The sequence below is a fragment of the Saccostrea echinata genome, unplaced genomic scaffold, assembly GCF_033153115.1.
Source record: "Saccostrea echinata isolate AGI-Se365-2 ecotype Australia unplaced genomic scaffold, CSIRO_AGI_Sech_v1 ptg000002l, whole genome shotgun sequence".
NCBI lineage: Eukaryota > Metazoa > Mollusca > Bivalvia > Ostreida > Ostreidae > Saccostrea > Saccostrea echinata.
In genome coordinates, this window is record NW_026889751.1 from 7709824 (window position 1) to 7728832 (window position 19009).

Here is a 19009-nt window from a genome sequence, read left to right on the forward strand (position 1 = left end):
CTGGTGTTAAAAAGAAAATGACAACCAGCAAAAGAACAACAGATCCGGCAATTGATAATGTGTATAGATGTATTTATTGCACACAAAAATGTGCGCACGTTTTTTTTTTTATTTATTCTCAAACTTTTACATCGTATACTCAATATTACTAATCATGTGTTCCTAACATATTTTTTCCTACTTTTCCCCCCAAGATTTTTTTTTACTTCTCTTGAACACCTTTTTTAGGTAGAAAAAAGAATGAGGAAATCCCAGTCTTAAATCCTTCTGTATTACAAAAACTTTTTGGCAGATTTAAAAAAAAATAAAATAAAAGAACTGATATATACATGTATATCTAAACAGTTTAGTATTTTACCTACCATCACCTCATTCTCAAATTGCAAAATTTTTTTCAGGATAACATTATTAAGAGAATTCAATATCATTTATTATCTTCAAACTTTCTTCAGAGTGAATTTTAAAATTATTGTTTTAAACTGCAGTTTAGGCTTAGGGAAAAAAGTGATCTTTAGTTTCTCCGGCAAAATATTTCAAAATTCAATGCAGCAGGTTGTGTGTGTGGCAGGTATCAGTTTTTCCTTATCCGGTAAACAAAATGATGATGTCAGCTGATTCCTACTTTTTGTACTCTTATTTTAGATATAATTATAAGGATGATTTCAAAATGTAGAATAAAAAAACCTTGAGCAAAACATATCCAAAATTTCATCAATGTTGTTCTTAAATAAAATAAGTCCTTTCGCAAACAGATTTGTTATGAAATATGGAGAGAACGAACAGTAATTCGGCTCAAAAGTCCATTGAAACAATGCAAATCGGGAGCAGAGCAAATACGGACCTCTAAAATACATCAGAGGTAGGATCTGGTGCCATAACTAAAATCGTGATACACCATACGTTAACACATGGTGATCTCCAGTTTAATATCTCTTATACCTACGAAACTGATTCTTTATAATGCCATATTTTCAGCAATCTGTAAAATGCAGTTACAGTGAATACGCAGTAAAGTCCACTGCATATGTCATTCAGACATGTTGATTTCTTGTCAGAAAACAAATTGTATTAAATTGAATATATATTTCTAATTTCTTTCATTTTTACGACCCTCTATACAGTTAAGCAAAATGTTTTATTTAAGATATTAAGAAAATTATATTGAAAGGGTGTAGATAATGAGCTTATCCATCTGATTTTCAACAAAGGGGACGTACACGTACATTCCATTAACCCCCAGGAAAAATGTTTAAAGACAATGAAGTATTGATGAACAGAATTCACTATTGTTCACTTATGTAGGGAAAATACATGCCAATAGTGTTCCATTAATTTATCTTGGCCCTTTAAAATGTTAAGAATGCTTGAATTCATAAAAAATAGAGTAAAATATTGTGGATTTCAACTTTTTTTATTTTAGTTCTAGTGAAAGATTACTCTAACTGCATAGAAAAATACAACAGAATCAGATATCTCAGAGTGCAGTATACAGAGGGTTCTTAAATGACAATCAATTAATAGTTTCTTTTTATAAATTTAATTGCCACAGCAAGATCTTTCAGGGCTTTACATATTTTTTAAAGGAAAAACTAAATAGTAATTAATCATTTATTAAGAAAGAAATTAATAAAAGAGCATACTTTTTTCCTTCTCATCAAGAATTGAATACATATATATCACAATGCAATATGGATATCATAAAATCTAGATATACCTAAATCTCTTACATGTTCCAAATATGATTTCCTAATTACTGGATGCATTAATTTTTGAATACAGTCTATGAATAAGTATAAAAAAAATATCTGAATATTAATTAGGACTTGTTTGTATCATATAAATTCATAGAAAAAATAACAGAAAAAAAATTCTACAGAAAATTTAACAGACATGAAATTACAATATAAAATGTTTAGCAGTATAAACTGAACAAAATACAACATTTATATAATCTTCCTGTATAATCTTGTGTATATATACACATATACTCAGCATATACTTAAGTCTATTATTTATAATAAACGCAATGCGTAATATCACAGTATTCTTATTGAATGTTATATCGTTAAAAGTGACATATAGGCTTGATGGGCCGGGTGTTTAAATTCCTTTTATATGTATATTTGTTGACAGTTGTTGTAATTGTACATAACACATGTCACTGTAATAAACCATTTACTTACTTACTTACTTTATAGTTGTTTTCAAATTCCTGATTATGTTTGTACCCTTATGCCACATGTAAATCCTTGAAAACAAAAGTTCCAAACAATAATTTAAAAAAATAAGAAGGCAGATGTTTCAAAATTCAGACTGTCTTCCTTTCACAAAAAAAAAAAGGAAAAACAAGAAAATGAATCCACAGTATATAATGTGCCTCTGTCTTAGAAATATATGGTGTACATGTATTAAGAATCAGAGGACACTGAAGTGAAAACTATCATAAATCTATAAAAATAGAACAGACTGTAGTGGATTTCAAACAAATCTCTGTAGATAATCAAACAAAGAGAACGAAGTTGACAAAATTCAATTGCAAATGGTGTGAGCAAAATTGTTCACAACACACAATGGAAATAAATAAATAAAAATTGCTCATATAAAATTGTGTACCACTTCAAAAGACAATCAAACATAACTTGGAGTTGTCAAATGATGGCCATGTTTGTTGTAAATCAGAACAGATAATTGTTATTTAAGTAAGATTAATCTTGAGGAATCTGGAGCTACATCACCTTGAAGTACTGACCATGTCCCTTAAACTTCCAAAGTAGTTTACAATAGAGTGTGCTATCATTGTGCTGGGGAAACAATGATGAAGTAGATTTCCTTTCATTGTTTTTTAAACACTAAGTAAAGAGCTGGCAACAGGTGTCAAAGCAAGGTCCTGATTTGTTTATTCCTTCCCTGTGTGTAATCTGTAGATCAGTACTCGTGTAAAGTTTGTCCCAGTAAGGACTACCAGATACTGGGATTTGGCGGAGAAGTTCATCTGTTGGACTTCTGCATCTACCCGTGTACTGAAGACCTCCTTACCCGAGGAGACGTCCCAGAGCTTAATGGTGTTGTTCTGACAGGCAGATGCTACCCACTGACAGTCCGGGGAGAATGCAACCTTTATCACCTAGGAATTTTAAACAGATATATCAGGTAAGATCAAAATATACAAAGTTATACTCAAGAAAGTCAGTTTATAACGCGCTAAGGCGCGGTATTCAATTTGTCGGCACGGCCAAGTGCTATTATAGATTGGATTTTGATTTTTGATAATTCATGAGAAAGATACCAGCTGTTGAACTTCGTCATTTTTCAAAATCATTTCCCCCCAAAATATTGCATATAGGGTACATCATTTGTCCGGATAACTTCTCCTACAATTTTCAATCTAGGAACTTTTTTATTTTGCAGATCAATTGTTCATATATCAGAGATGTTCATAGTACTTAAAATTTTGATTTTTGATAATTTATGAGAATAATACAAATTGTTGAACTCATTTTTTGCAAAATATTTCTTACTTTAAAGGTACATCATTTGTCCGGAAAACTCTTGTGACATAAATACCATATACTTCCCTGATATTCTGAAATCAATTTCAAAATTGACCTATTTTTCGTTATTCGAAATTAGCATGGGACCCTGGCCATTCGTTTGAACTGCAGCTAATGGCTGTATAGTAGGTGCAAAATTTATCAACATTTCTAAGTTGATTTTCACTCCAAATCGCAAGTTTAAGTCTCTAATTATTCATTTCGAGTAAAAACATTATAGAACGTCTGCTTCAACAGTTGTACAGCAAAGTTCTAATGTAAAAGGAGCTATGATGGAACGAAATTTTCCCGGAATGTACTATTTACTTTTTAGAGATAAAAAAAACCCTTCCCTTTGGAACTCCTTGTCACAGCATATCGTGGATGCCGATTCACTTGAGACTTTCAAAGTCTAAATCGGCAAACACATGACACTGAACAGAGAGATTGTCCTAATTTAGTTTTTTAAAAATACAAGAGCCCTTTATCACAAGAATATGAACTTTATCCATGTACAGTGATGCTCCGGATGAGGCCCTGAACATTAATGAAAGAAGACGGGCTTAATAGACGTTTTCGTCACCATCTGGCTTTAGCTTGTCGTAACAGTTGTTCATGGAATTTGTACTAGACCAAGAGCACAGGTTTCGGATTCCGAATCTGCAAATACAGTTGAACACACAGCAAGCACATGACTAAATTGTCGTGGCACATGCATTTTTATCGAAGGAAAAAGGGGGAAAAAGAGAAAAGTATGGGTCAGGCAATGGTTGTAGAGGCGATATTGAAGATCTTGGAGCCTATAAGAACATTTTTTAATTAGAATAGATTCCTGGATTAAAATAGTTATAGCCTTGCTGTATCTTGCATCAAAAGACAACTTTAGCGTATGATTTCAGAGTTTCTCTTGACACAGTCTCTCTGTTTATCCATTAGGTTTTGGAAGTCATCAACGAAGAAGTAATTGACAACCCAGCAACCTTCGAAAAATGGAAAACGATCGCAGATAGATCAGGGTTGCGATGGATGTTGCATTGTATTATCAGATGTCCCCAGAGTAGTTGGTCTCTCTACTACAATTATAACGCTTTCTCTTTTTGTTGTCTTGATAGCACTAGATGGATGCAAACTATAAGTTTGTTTGGATGGACATTGGGACCAAGGGTTCACCGGGAGATGCCCAGGATTATAACGACTCTGACTTGGGAGAGGTCACTGAAATCGATACTTTAGAATTCCCAGCACCAAATCCCCTCCCAGCTGACAAGGACACCATACTCTATAGTTGTAGTTGACCGTTTTTCCTTCAAGACCTGGCTCATAAAACCATTTCAAAGGCTCATACGACAGACGAAGAGAAAAGTTACAACTTAAAATTGTCCTGGGCTCACGTTTTGAATTCTGGTAAACAGGTCCAATGTCGTCTTACTACAATGGAACGACAACATTTTGCTTCTATCATGTGGCCTGTATCTGACTGTACAGTCTTAAGAGAGACTTTGGTAACCTAGAGCACAGAATGTTGGGTCAGAAAAATCATATAAGGATCCTCGATATATAACCACATTTTGGTAGAGGCAAATGATATAATAAATAACAAAGAACGTATTATTATGTGATTCTTTTTCTAGTTTGTATAAATATTGAATAAATTTTCATAACTTTTGAATACATCTACAATAACATGTATTTCCCAAATAGAATAGTTATCCGAAAAGAAATAGGTCCACTCAACTGTCTTTATTTATTTAACCAGAAGTCTCTGATGAGACTGTAGCTCTACTGGTTGTATTTATAAAGGAAGATAAAAGTAGCACTTGGACTTGAAACTTTGCAACAGCAATAAATAGAATAATGATCCTTGGTTTAGTCTCTTTTGTGGCAAGATTTATTATTATATCAGACTAAAACTGTAGGAGGAGTAGCCTTTTAAAACAATTTTACAGAAATTTTGATTTAAGTAACCATGGCAACATCATTCAACAAAATCAAAAAACAATAACACCAATTATGTATCTCTGTAGTCTACTTGTATGCCACATTATACTGAAATCAGACAAAAAGTGTAGGAGGAGTAGCGTTTTGAAAGTATTTCAAGAAAATTTCTATTTTTAGTAACCATGGCAACACTGTTCATCGAAATCCGAAACTGATACAGAGAATTATGTATCTTAGTGTAGTTTACTTGTGTGCTAAGTAATACTAAAATCAGACCAAAACTGTAGGGGTAGAATTTTGAAGGTATTTCAAGGAAATTTCTATTTTTAGTAACCATGGCAACAATGTTCATGGAAATCAGAAAATCAATGTAAAGAATTATGTATCTTAGTGTAGTCTACTTGTTTGCCAAGTTATACTGAAATCAGACCAAAACTGTAAGAGGAGTAGCATTTTGAAAGTATTTCACAGAAATTTCTATTTTTAGTAACCATGGCAACACCATTCATCGAAATCAAAAACCCATACACAGAATTATGCATCTTAGTATAGTCTACTTGTGTGCCAAGTTATATTGAAATCAGATCAAAACTGTAGGAGGAGTAGCATTTTGAAGGTATTTCAAGGAAATTTCTATTTTTAGTAACCATGGCAACACCATTCATCGAAATCAAAAACCGATACACAGAATTATGCATCTTAGTATAGTCTACTTGTGTGCCAAGTTATATTGAAATCAGATCAAAACTGTAGGAGGAGTAGCATTTTGAAGGTATTTCAAGGAAATTTCTATTTTTAGTAACCATGGCAACACCATTCATCGAAATCAAAAACCGATACACAGAATTATGCATCTTAGTATAGTCTACTTGTGTGCCAAGTTATATTGAAATCAGATCAAAACTGTAGGAGGAGTAGCATTTTGAAGGTATTTCAAGGAAATTTCTATTTTTAGTAACCATGGCAACACCGTTCATCGAAATCAAAAACCCATACACAGAATTATGCATCTTAGTATAGTCTACTTGTGTGCCAAGTTACATTGAAATCAGATCAAAACTGTAGGAGGAGTAGCATTTTGAAGGTATTTCAAGGAAATTTCTATTTTTAGTAACCATGGCAACACCGTTCATCGAAATAAAAAACCGATACACAGAATTATGCATCTTAGTATAGTCTACTTGTGTGCCAAGTTATATTGAAATCAGATCAAAACTGTAGGAGGAGTAGCATTTTGAAGGTATTTCAAGGAAATTTCTATTTTTAGTAACCATGGCAACACCATTCATCGAAATCAAAAACCGATACACAGAATTATGCATCTTAGTATAGTCTACTTGTGTGCCAAGTTATATTGAAATCAGATCAAAACTGTAGGAGATGTAGCATTTTGAATGCTTTTCACAGAAATTTCTATTTTTAGTAACCATGGCAACATCATTCATTGAAATCAAAAACCGATACACAGAATTATGTATCTTAGTGTATTCTACTTGTGTGCCAAGTTATATTGAAATTAGACCAAAACTGTAGGAGGGGTAGCATTTTGAAAAATTGTTTACAGACGGACGGACAGACAGACAGACGGACGGACGACGGACACCTTACTATCGCATAAGCTCTTCTGGTCTCTGACCAGTAGAGCTAAAAAAGGAACATCCGATTTCTTATTGATTCTCCTTTACATATACCAGCATTTTTGAATTGTGTTGATGCTGATATTACGATCACGTAATTTCCTCATTTTCTTTCCTTGCTAATGCAAAGCGAGGTATTAGAAAATTTTTCGTCATTTGTGGCATGTTCGTGTACGCGCCTTGAGAAATTGTAGCTTTACTATGCTTAATTGGTCGTAGCTATAGCTTGGTCATCCCTGGTGAGACCGTTGCATAGTAATTTATCACCACGAAATACAGTGACTGTCCTTTACAGTGTTCGTTGCGTGACAAGCAAACCGTGTTGAAACCTTGATGGACTGTTAAATAATCTGAAAACAACCGTTTCGTTTGTTTTCGCGCCTACAAACCGTATTAGTATCATGATTTCATACGGTCTGTAAAATGGGGTTGATCTGTTGCAATCCGTTCCTACTACGGTGACAGTGTGGCCTAAGCCTTAAGAAAAAAGTCAATTTTTTGAATTCATTTCAGCATATCTTAGGAAGTATGGGTACGGAATTTCGGAATGAACTATGATAGAAATGCAGTTTGTTTATATGTAAATAGAAATGAAAAGAAAGTGTAATTTTAAATCATTTGATTTATAACTTCTTTTTTGCAAAATTGGGTACCCCATGTGAGAATTCCCACACCTTTTTTTTTTTAATACCCCGTTTTGTCAGTTGAATTAAAGCCACCTAAAGGCCTGGCAGAGACTAACTGAAAATAATCTCCAAATATGTTTTTGAAATCCATGTTTACAATGTTTTCAATTTCACAATCACTAAGCTATGACGTTTCAACTAGGTTTTCAAATGCTATAATCATTTTTTTTTTTTTGCTTTTCTGAATCTTTTACCAAAATTAATATCCTGTAAAAAAATCACACTTCAATGTTTACTTTGACAGTAGTACTGTAATATACTAACTGATGCAGAGTGTTTAGTGGATGGTAGTTTCTCTCCAATGGGATACCCTGAGCCTATGCTGTAGATACACAAGTAGCCATCTTCTGAACCCATCGCCAAAAACTTTCCATCTTTGCTGCGAACCATTGCTTTTGAAGTTCCTTTACAATTATCAGGGTTGTCAAACCAACAAGGCCTGTACATCATGCTATAGTTCCTGTTCTTGCAAACCCTCTGATCACATTTTCCTGAAGAAGGTATGTTAAAAAACTTTCACGAAAAAAAAAAATATTTCCTTTATAAATCTAACGTTTATGGTAAATATAAAATTTTATCTGTTTATCTAATATTTTATTTGTATATAACTTTTAGAGGCTGTACTTATATATACAAGGTGAAACATTGCTTAATTGATTTAAAACAAAATATGTTTGAAACATGGGGAATACTATCATATCGATAACAAATAAAGCTCACAGTTTCAACTTTTGTTTGTATACATGTACATGCCTTTGGCAATAATGCTCTAAGACCTTATTTTAAAACACCTTACATGAATTTACCTGTGGGAATATCCCAGAAAACGACCCATCTTCTTGTGGTAATGAACATTACATTTCCCGAATTAGCACATATTTCTTCTCCAAGAGTTGGGATGGTGCTGAGCTCTCTCATGCATGTAACCAGGCCACCAGTTGCCTGTTGTAAATCCACAGAAATAAACTTATGAGGGTGAACCTGAGCTAGAAAAGAGCCCTTCTTCTTCCAAGATGCTTCAATTTCTTTGTACTCTGCTGGTAGAATCTTGCAGCATATACATAAATATCTTTCACTGGCACTCAGACACAAGGAAAGAGTCTCAAATTTCAGAGAACCCTTAAGAGGAAAAGATTTTTTGGTTGTTCCTTGTTTCAAGTCCAATACAGTGATCATCAAGACTTTTTGCTTTAGTCCAATTGTATAAACAGTAACTCCATCTTTTCCAACAACAAAATCAATCACATGACTAGGCAAATCTATAGCTACATCACAGGTTGTGTTCAAACTAATAATTCTCAGTTCCCCTTTGTTGTCCAGAAGACAACATTTATCATCTGCACAGATGACTACCTTTTGAGCTTCCATACCAATGTCAAACTCCTTCATAAATTTTGCCCCATTCAATAACCAAACCCTTAGCATTTGATCTTTTGAGGCTGTCACAAACTCCATTCCATTTGGATGCATATCAAAACTGCACACAGTTTTCAGAGCCAAAAGCCCTTTAAATTGTAATCCCATATTTTTCTTCAATGACTCTCTGAGGTCCTCCAGCAGTTCAGTCAAAGACCATACCTTCATCTCATTTTGACCTTGAGTAACTAAGTAATCATCCAAAACATACATTTTCTCCACAGCCCCTCCATATGCTTGAAAACTACCATAGCTGATTCCTGTTTTGGAACTGTATAGTGTAACATGTCCTTCATTATCACCAAGAAGCACAATGGAGTATGTGCCTCTAATTCCGAAGTATGTGACTGGTTTGTCAGTCACCATGTGGAATAAGACCTCACTCTTCTGTAAATCCAGGGCAGTCACTTTACCTGTGCTGTTCAAGACACAGGCAAATGCTTTAGATTTTGAAAATGCTATCTTTTCTATGCAATCTTCAATAGCAATTGGAGCCATTTCTTCTGCCTGGTTTATGTCAACAGTCAAAATTTTTGATGAGATTCCATCTTTTGCAACAGCAGTAAAGTAAGACTCCTTGTATGACAACCCTAGAAGACCATTACACAATGGATAATTAAAAAGATAATGTTTTGGTTCATTTTCTCCAGGTTTGTACAGCTGGAGCTCACTTTTTTTGGAACCAGCAGACTCTGAATTAACAGCCACTAGCAGCTGTAGATTGTCACTTTTTGTACACAGAATTCCCATAACATCCTCCACTTCATCTTTTAGAGTCCACCTATCAACCTGCATCAGACTGTCACTGTCCAGTAATAAAACGTCTCCGTCATCTAACAAAATAGCTACATGACGAGTGTCTGTGCTCATCACCTTGGAAACCATTTGGTTTTTAGATGGATCATCAGTAATATCTCTGAAGAGTTTGGTGACACGGTTCCCACTAACAAGGTGAAACAGAGTGATGGAATCATCTGAGGTATAGATGACATTTTCCCCTGCTTTGTCTAGGATTGGATAATGCTTTGTCTGTTTGATGTCTGGAATATTTACTTGCTGGAGGTCTTGGGTGCCAATGTGGAACATTTCATGTGGAAAATCTTGTTCCTCTTCATTTCCTTTCCTGTAAGTCTTGACTAAAACGGAATCTCCACTGTGGCTTATTATTTCAGCTATTCCATTGTAAGAATGAATAAGAGATGAAGAGAGATCTTTCCTAGGTGCCAGTCCAGGATAAACTGGTATCAGTCCAGGGCTGTCAAGATTTTCTAAGTAACTGGTTGCTTGTTCTTTTAACTTCTTAAGATAGGGCTCATCTACATCAGCATTAATGTAGGACAGCAAATTGGCTGCAAGTCTGCTGGGCTTTGATAAGTCAGCCTTGGTCAAGGACAAAAAATTTCTGAGTTTCTTGATTTCTTCATCTTCTTGGTTTTCCAGGTATTCATACAACTCATCCACGATTGTTTCCACACTGCCAGCAGATAATTTACTACCAAGGAATTTGAAATTACAAAAACAATTTTCTTTTGCTAATTGTTCAGGCAGAGCCTTTCCAGCATGGATAATGTGGTAAGGAAGGCATCGCAACATTCGTTTGTTTTTACAGGTAACTGGTTGTGGGGTAATCTGTCTGTCTGCATTTGTGACTGTCAGTTTTCTTCTTGAAAGAGTTATGTCCCTTTTTACTCCATCTTCATACATAAAAATCTCTACCAAATTCCGATGCAGCTTTTCCCCAAGTGATCCTGTAGCATACCTGCTTTTAGCTGTTTCAATAAATTGCCTGTGGTACCAGTTCATGGTATACTTGTCAGAAGACATTCTCTCCACAATGTAGTCCTTTATGTCATATCTTATCCTAGCAGCCAGAACAGGCGGTATTCTAACAATGCCCTCTACTGGTGGGTTGTGGTAACGATAAACATCATCTAAAGCTTCATCATCACATGACAAAACATCCTCCAGCTCATTTTCAGAGATACCGTCTCTTGCTATGGTGATGTAACCTAGCGCATGACTGGTAATGATCTTGCCAAATTTAATCTCAAGATTGTCAAAGAGTTTATTAATGGCTCCTTGAACTGTCTGCTCTAGTTCTACCAAATGAGGCAGAGTATAAGATCTCCATTTCAGTGCCTCATCTAGAATGAGTTTAAGGAACAAAGGTCCAGGACATTTTGAAAAGCTGTTTATCAAAACCTTTTCTTGTCTCTCTGTTATTTTTTTCTTGTGCTTTGACAGAAATTTGTTTATAATTGCAACACCAGTTTCTCGGGGAAGCTTGGGAATTTCCACATAACATTTCTCATCTGGTAGCAAAGCTCTCAAGTTATCAAGTATCCCATGTTCCTTGGGAAGGGTGGACACCACAAGTTTGATATTCTGTGGCAGTGTAGTTGGCAACCATTGTAGTTCATAAGCATGGTGTGTAGGCGAAAGCTGATCAAGAGAATCCAAAAGAATAACAATTGGCTTCTTTACAGAATTTCCTATCCTTCGCCAAAACCTGGGCATGTATTCTTGGATATTCTTCATACTTTTGTATCCTACAGGTTCCATGATCTGCTGTGCAACATCAGCAAGTTGTCCACACACACTAAACAGCACATCATAAATATTCAGAGTCAGAGCAGAAGTGCCCAAGAAGCGGATAATTCTAATGTGTGGTTTATTCTTGAACCACTCAGGCAGGCTCTGCATGATCATAGCCATTACAGATGTCTTTCCATTTCCAGAGGGAGCATAGATGACAAAAGGCTTTCTCACTGTACCATCCAAAATGTACTTTTTAACCCTGTCCATAATGTTCTCCTGTCCACAGAATGTCTGGCATTTCATGTCACAGAAATGCAAGTGATGGAGTACCTCGTTGTAATCACTGTAATAGCCAATTTTATGAAAAACTTTTGCCCGAGAATCTCGCTCATCATCAGCAGCTTCTATCTGGCTTTTTAAATCATTGTAGAAGTCCTCACAGAAATTGTCAAGGTATTTTTTGTGGTCTTCCGATGCTTTGGGGTCAATGCCATTTGGCAACCACTTTACAGTGTATTCATGGAAATAATTTGGCTCAATTTTTTGCCTCACTTTTTCCTCCAATTTTCCTTGAAGATACTTGACTTCTTTATCAGGAACAGCCTAAAACATATACATTTTCAAAAGATACATTTATTTTTCATCCTACCCAACTTTAATTCATTGGGTGCAAATATTTCTTGATCATTTATCACTTAATTTTTTTTCTACAAATTCTTCAAGGTCCAATGCTTGTGGATTTCTTGCATATGTTTTGCCCATAAAATTAATACAGAATAGTAATGCGTTTCATAACTTCGTTCTCATCCCAAAAATGTAAACACCTAGCTTCAACCTTTTTAAAGTGTAATAATGTTTTTTTTAATCAACGAAATTCAATTTACTCCCCCAACTTTCATATTGTTCACACTCCTTTTCTTTAAAAAAAAAAATCCCATGTGGATCCCTGATTTAGCTACCTTTTCATTCTCAACAGTGGTGTCAATGTGTCGTTTTGTCATTCTGTCTTCATAGTTTGTAAAACCTTGGATTTCTCGATGGAATACAACAGCACTCTGGCCTGGAGATTTTGCCTCTAAAATTCCCTTTTCAATCTCTATCTCTGTCACTTTAAATGAAAGATTTGAGAATAATTTACTTCATATAAAAGGCTTTCTTATTCAGACTTTTTAAATCTTAATTCTAATCTAATATTTATTTAAACATAGATTGATATTTCTTATGCCTTGCACATAGCTAAAGATTTTATGTTCATGTATATTGTCATCAAAAGCATATTTATTGACATTCTCATGTTCTTGCGTATTACGGTCGTTTTGGCCACTGATTAGTTTATAGCAATTTTTTCACCATGTCTTGGAGAAATTTAAAGTGACGCCTCTACATTTTCTATCGAATAAAATCTTAATTACAAATAATAAAAATATGATAATGATGGTTTTATTGAGTGTCAGCACTTTCAGTTTGGCTTAAAATCGATGTGTACGTGTGGTTAAGACAACCATAAGGATCAATTATAATTTGAATCGAAATTTGCTTTAAAAAATTATAAGCATGATTTATTATCATTAATTGTATTATTATACAAAATGATTTTACATACTACAGTGACCGTTTATGCCAAGCCGTTAATTTTCATATCAATAGTGTCTTTGTCACACTGGTATATGTGGTAATCAGCAAAAGACCGAAAATTAATTTGACGATGGAAACAAGCCCCAGACAAGGTACCCAGGGGTATACAAGATATACACGGAGATTAGGAACTAAACGTCACTTGATTTCTGGTGATCAATCCTGGACCTTAATTTGCTTGATTGACTGGGGTCCATAGACCAGGCAAATTTGAAGCAGGTGCTTATTTTCTCTGCCTTTAAAATCTAATCATGATATATACCTGACATGTAGAATTCATGCAGTTGATTATCTGTTAGTTTTTTTGCTTGATGTGAAAACAAAGCAGCAACTTTCAGAATGTCCCTCAAATCTGCAAATGTTTTCTCCCACTCCTGAGTATGTTTAGCTCGAGGTTCATCACATCCTGGTGAGTAGTCCCCAAAGAATGAAAACTGAGATCTGATTGGCTGAAAACAATTTTAAAATTCAAAATATATTTAAAGATCTATAGAGAAAACATCAAATTACTTTTAAAAGTATATATAATTGTTATGAATCTAGAGGGTAAGCACAGATAATATAAATAGATACATAAACTACATGGAAATGGAATTTTTATGAAAGTGAACAATATTGCATATCAGTACATTACTTGCAACATTTTCACAAAGTAGGAAGTACCTGAAGTATATACATTGGAGGCAAGCAATTCTCATCTAGTTTGTACCATGTCTCAAGAAGTTTGACAGCATGGGGTTTTTTAGCAATCCTCTCAGCCGATTCTCTCAGAGTCTGAAAAATCTCCTCACTGATTTCCGTGGGAATTGGGCGGAAGCCATATCTGTCACCCATGATGGCCTATGAGATATGAGTAATAGGACAAAGATGAATGAAAATTATCATTTTGCATCAATTTTTCTATGCTTTTTACCTAACCATTAGAGAATCACTTTGTTCAATCAAGTAATTTAGTTCATTTATTGGTAATTTAATACAACTAATGGATGATAAAGGATACTCTTCTTCAAAGAATTATTAAGTTAAATACACTGATCCCAATTTAAACAAACGAATAAAAATACACTGTCACACTAATTTTACATGAACAACTACTCTAATGATTTCATTTGTAGCTTAAACAAGCTAATTCAGAGACTTTGTATTCCTTACATGAGAGAAAAAAAGAGGATGGAAGAAATGAAAAAAAATATGCACACGGAGAAGAAAAAAAGTCAAACTTGACTTTTAAGCTTCTGGCCTTAAAGTCAATAGGTGTCTTTTTTAAGGTTAAACAAATCCATGACCTTAAGTTTCATTGCAAAAGCTTACAGAGAACTAAAGTAATCATCAATTACTGAAATTGGTCTTTGAGCTTTTGACCTCAAAATCAATAGGCGAATTTTTATGTCATATTGACTAAAGGTTTAAATTTCATTGCTAAGCCTCAAAGAGAACTAGAGTTATCACCAAGAAGCCATTTTATGCAAAATATGAATTTTTGACCCAAAATATAAAAAGGGGTCTTTAAGTCATTGGGACCTATTATATAAAATTTCATAGGAAAAGTTCATGGAAAACTTAAGTTATTATCGAAAAAACCTTTTTTTTTTGTATGAATTTTTAACCTTCACCTTTGACCTTTTGTCCTAAAGATAAATTGGATTCTTTGTTAAGTCACTAGGCATTATGATATATAACTTTATTGAGAAAGCTCAAAGAGAACTAAAGTTATCACTATTTTTGGAGTGTATAAGTTTCTCACATTAACCTTTGACCTTTGATCTCAAATATCAATGGGGTCTTTTTAAGGCGTAGGGGGTTGTGAAATTAAATTTCATTGCAAAAACTCAAAGGTTTTTTGAGATACTGTCTGGAAATAAGTGTTACACACAAATGGGCAGACAGACAGATGAACCCATTTAATAATTTAATTAAAAATAATTTTAAAAAATATTGACAAAATGTAACTCAATGATCACCTTTGAAATACTACCTTGAGTCGATATCAATGTACTTTAACTTTGTGAAAAACATTGTGTGAGATATCAAGTCAGTTTTAAACCTAGCTGTCACAATAACCTTGACCTTTATTGGTTTAATTATATGTATCTTTTACTATTGGAGTGAATATGAATTCTGTTTGTTGAAAAATAGAATATTCAAATACGAACAATAAGCATTGATTTTACCATAAGTACAGTTGTACAAAAAATGATTGCAAATGATGCAAAATCAAAATGTGTTAGATTTCCAGTAGGGAAATTAGTTAAGAACAAAGATATTCTTGTTCACATCATGAAATGACATGACAGTGTACAAAAACTTGTTGCAGCTGGAAGCATGTGCACACATATTTCTTATGAAAAAAACGATGTAAATTGGGCCCTTTTCATGTTTTTTCTCTCTAAAAACACAAGGAATATGCTATTTTTTAAACTTCCGGTAATAACAAAAAGGTCCTGTAGCATTTTAGAATATTGATTTGCATTTACTTTTTTATTTGTTCAAAGTTATATATGGCGTATCTGAGCTAAAAAAAAAAATAAAAATACGAGATTGAGTGTAGATGAACATGATATTTGTTATTTACGTTCAAATTAAAATGTTCACCGATTTTGAACTTGAATAATCTCAGTTTCTATAGTTAAATTGACTTTACACTGTGTCTGATATTTAAAAGCTGAGTCGGTAAATAAATTGGTTATTGTTTTCAATTTCTAATATCTATGAAATGTGATTTAAAGTGTGTAATTTACAGGAAAGTCCTATCTTTATATACAGTAATAAAAAAAAAATAGAAAGATCTTTTTAATTTTAGTTACTAGTAGTCTGAACTTAATATCAAAAATATGCCATATATGACTTTCAAGTTATACCATAGAACAATGGCAGGTTTAATGTTATCAAGGTTTGGGGGTCAACAGGGAGTCCTATTGTACCTTCTATTCTCTCTGTGAAATAAAAGCTAGTGTTGATATGTAGAAATCTGATGTTGAGTACTACTGGATGCATGAATTTTAATGCAGAGACTTTAGACTAATATTGTACACATACCACAAAGTTGGGTCCTAGTGACAACTTCTGACAGTTCTCTACTTCTTGAAGACAGATTTTCTCCACACTGTGGTCATTCTGGGAATCTTCTGTAACACCCCACCTCATATCCACCACCTGAAAATCTAGGTCCTTGGACAAACATAGCTGTTTTAGCTTTGGAAAAACCTCATGGGACAAGATGTTCCTCTCTGCCCTCATGTCTAAGAATCACATGATATGAAAGAGATTTAATAATGAAGTGAATTATCTATTTGAAATACAGAAAATAAATTTAAAATTTGATTTCAACTGTTACAATAAATATACACTATTTTACAGAATACAAATCTACACATTTCACATCATTAAAATACAAACAGATTTTTTTTCTTACCTGAAAATGTTGAGCTGATAAATATTCTGACAACTGATCTTGGAAGATGAGGAAGATTATCAATCTTCCCTTGCAGCATCTTGTCAAATATGGCCTCTGTTTCTTTGGCACAATTCTGATCTTGTTTTCCATCATCTATAAAATGTATGGATAATGTAGTCCATAAGACTTCACATATCTGACTTATGGGACATTTATTTGATTCTTCCTGACAATAGAATTGCTTAGGAAGACTTCATTGGAATAGCCAAATTGATGCCTGCAGGCCTAAAAGTGACCTTTATAATTTAGGTGCCAGTTGGCTCCTGGCAAAAACGATTTACACGCTAATGCTAATTATTTGGAGCCAGGCCAGTTCTTTTAGGCACAAGCTCTTTAAACTGTTTTTTGAAACTGAGTTTTATTTTCTAGACTTAAAAAGGGCATATACAGTCAAACCTCTCGAACTCAATGTGACCAAGAAAAAACTTCAAGATATCTGAGGATTCAAGATATCCAGGGTGAAATACTTAAAGAATATGAGGTTGGGACTTCTAAAACACTCCGACATATCCATGGTATTTGAGATATCAGTGTTTGAGATACTTGAGTACAACTGTAGTTAATCCAAGAATCAGAAGGGCAGTTGATTGCAGATAATTAAGTTTTCATGAGGACACTCTTAAAGGTTTCTTTTAAATGAAGCATTTACTAAATGCCAAAAAAAAATAATGATGAAAATCATCATCATAGGTGTAGTATTTTCCCTGTTTTCAAAGGGGGAGGGGGGTCACATTATATACATTCCAGGTAGCGCTGGGATGTTACAACTTTTTCTATATCGATACGTATCATGATATTGATATTGAGCCACGATACGATATGTATGTTGAATTGGATATAAAATGTCTTTTTTTGTATTGAAATGAATTAAACATTTCTTCAAAAACAAGAATAATTTATTCAAAGAAGTTGGATATCTGTTGTAAAACAAAATTATTTTCCACAAGTGGTGTTAATTATTATGTATTTCATATTTAGCATATTTATATTATAAATTAAACCAAAAATGTTAAGTAAACAACAAAAAACATAAGTCGGAATTTTTTTGCGATATTTTGATATGTCTTCATACGTATCGATATGTGTATCGTCCTCACACAGAATCGATATTATCGATATCTTAATATATCGTCCCAACCCTAATTCCAGGTGTTTCTCATTATGGTCTACACCTTAAAATCATAAAAATAGATCTGGGTTTTGCTGCAATATTGCATGGTTCTGACCTAAGACTCAGTATATCAAATCAGATCAAATACAATGGATAAGAATATAAATTCTCTTAAATATGTGTTACAGTATTCTCATTTCACTGTGTTAAAAAAAGAATATACCATTGTGTCTCTTAACAGTTGAATTGCTATGTTTTGTTGAATATCAAGAATTTTATTTTAAGTATCAACAACCAGACTTTTACGTACTAATTAAAAGATCCCAACTATCGGTAACAGTGACAGTTGGTACATAGTATTTAGTATCCTTTTCCTTTTATATACTTTAATGCTAATTACATCACAAACTTATGCTCAGATTTTTAATAGACATAGTTTATCTCAATGAAACCAATAAAAGACAGCAAAATGAGAAGGATTAGGGTCTTGTTTTTGATTATCATTTCAGTAAAAAATGCAGACAGTCTACACAAGAATACCACTGAGGTTTTGTAACACTTTTAAGTTCTATACTCAAAAATTGCTGATGAAAAGAAGGTGATTTTTTCATAATTGTTAATATTGATAGGAATCACTGACTTGGCGGTAGATATAAGAGTATCAACTAGTTGATTCTGTTATCAGAGAAACCTGTGACTCACTTTTGACATTAGCTGTATTTTCTTTTTGCGATTTGATATGGAATCTGTCAAATGAAAATAGAAAATATTACCTGCAATGAAAACTTATAGAGTGTGACAGTAAAAAAGATGAAATAACCTTGAAAATAAAACTACCTGCACATTTTGAAGATATCTTGGATATTTTAAGAAATTCCATCTTGAGTTCATGTATACATACTTTTAAAACTTGATAGTGATAATCTACTAAATCATAATTTCTCCATTATGGAGTCAAGATATTCCCAATAGAAAATTCCATTGGCCTTTGATCTTTTCAAAGGAATGACCTTAGCCTCTGATCTCTTTGCATAAAGTCTTTTTTATATATTGCCAAATCCCCT

The 19009-nt window shown here is 33.6% G+C and overlaps 1 protein-coding gene across 1 annotated transcript; it reads right to left on the reverse strand.

Moving 5' to 3' along the window:
- Positions 1 to 1824: 1824 nt before the first annotated feature.
- On the reverse strand, positions 1825 to 18685 carry LOC133206427 (NACHT domain- and WD repeat-containing protein 1-like). The gene is made up of 9 exons (XM_061342413.1): positions 18648 to 18685; positions 16793 to 16927; positions 16417 to 16619; positions 14044 to 14220; positions 13643 to 13829; positions 12705 to 12853; positions 8598 to 12348; positions 8056 to 8282; positions 1825 to 3124 (listed from the first exon to the last, which is right to left on the reverse strand). Exons 2-9 carry the CDS (start codon positions 16869 to 16871, stop codon positions 2897 to 2899), a joined length of 5001 nt encoding a protein of 1666 aa, XP_061198397.1. The 5' UTR covers positions 16872 to 16927; positions 18648 to 18685; the 3' UTR covers positions 1825 to 2896.
- Positions 18686 to 19009: the final 324 nt, after the last annotated feature.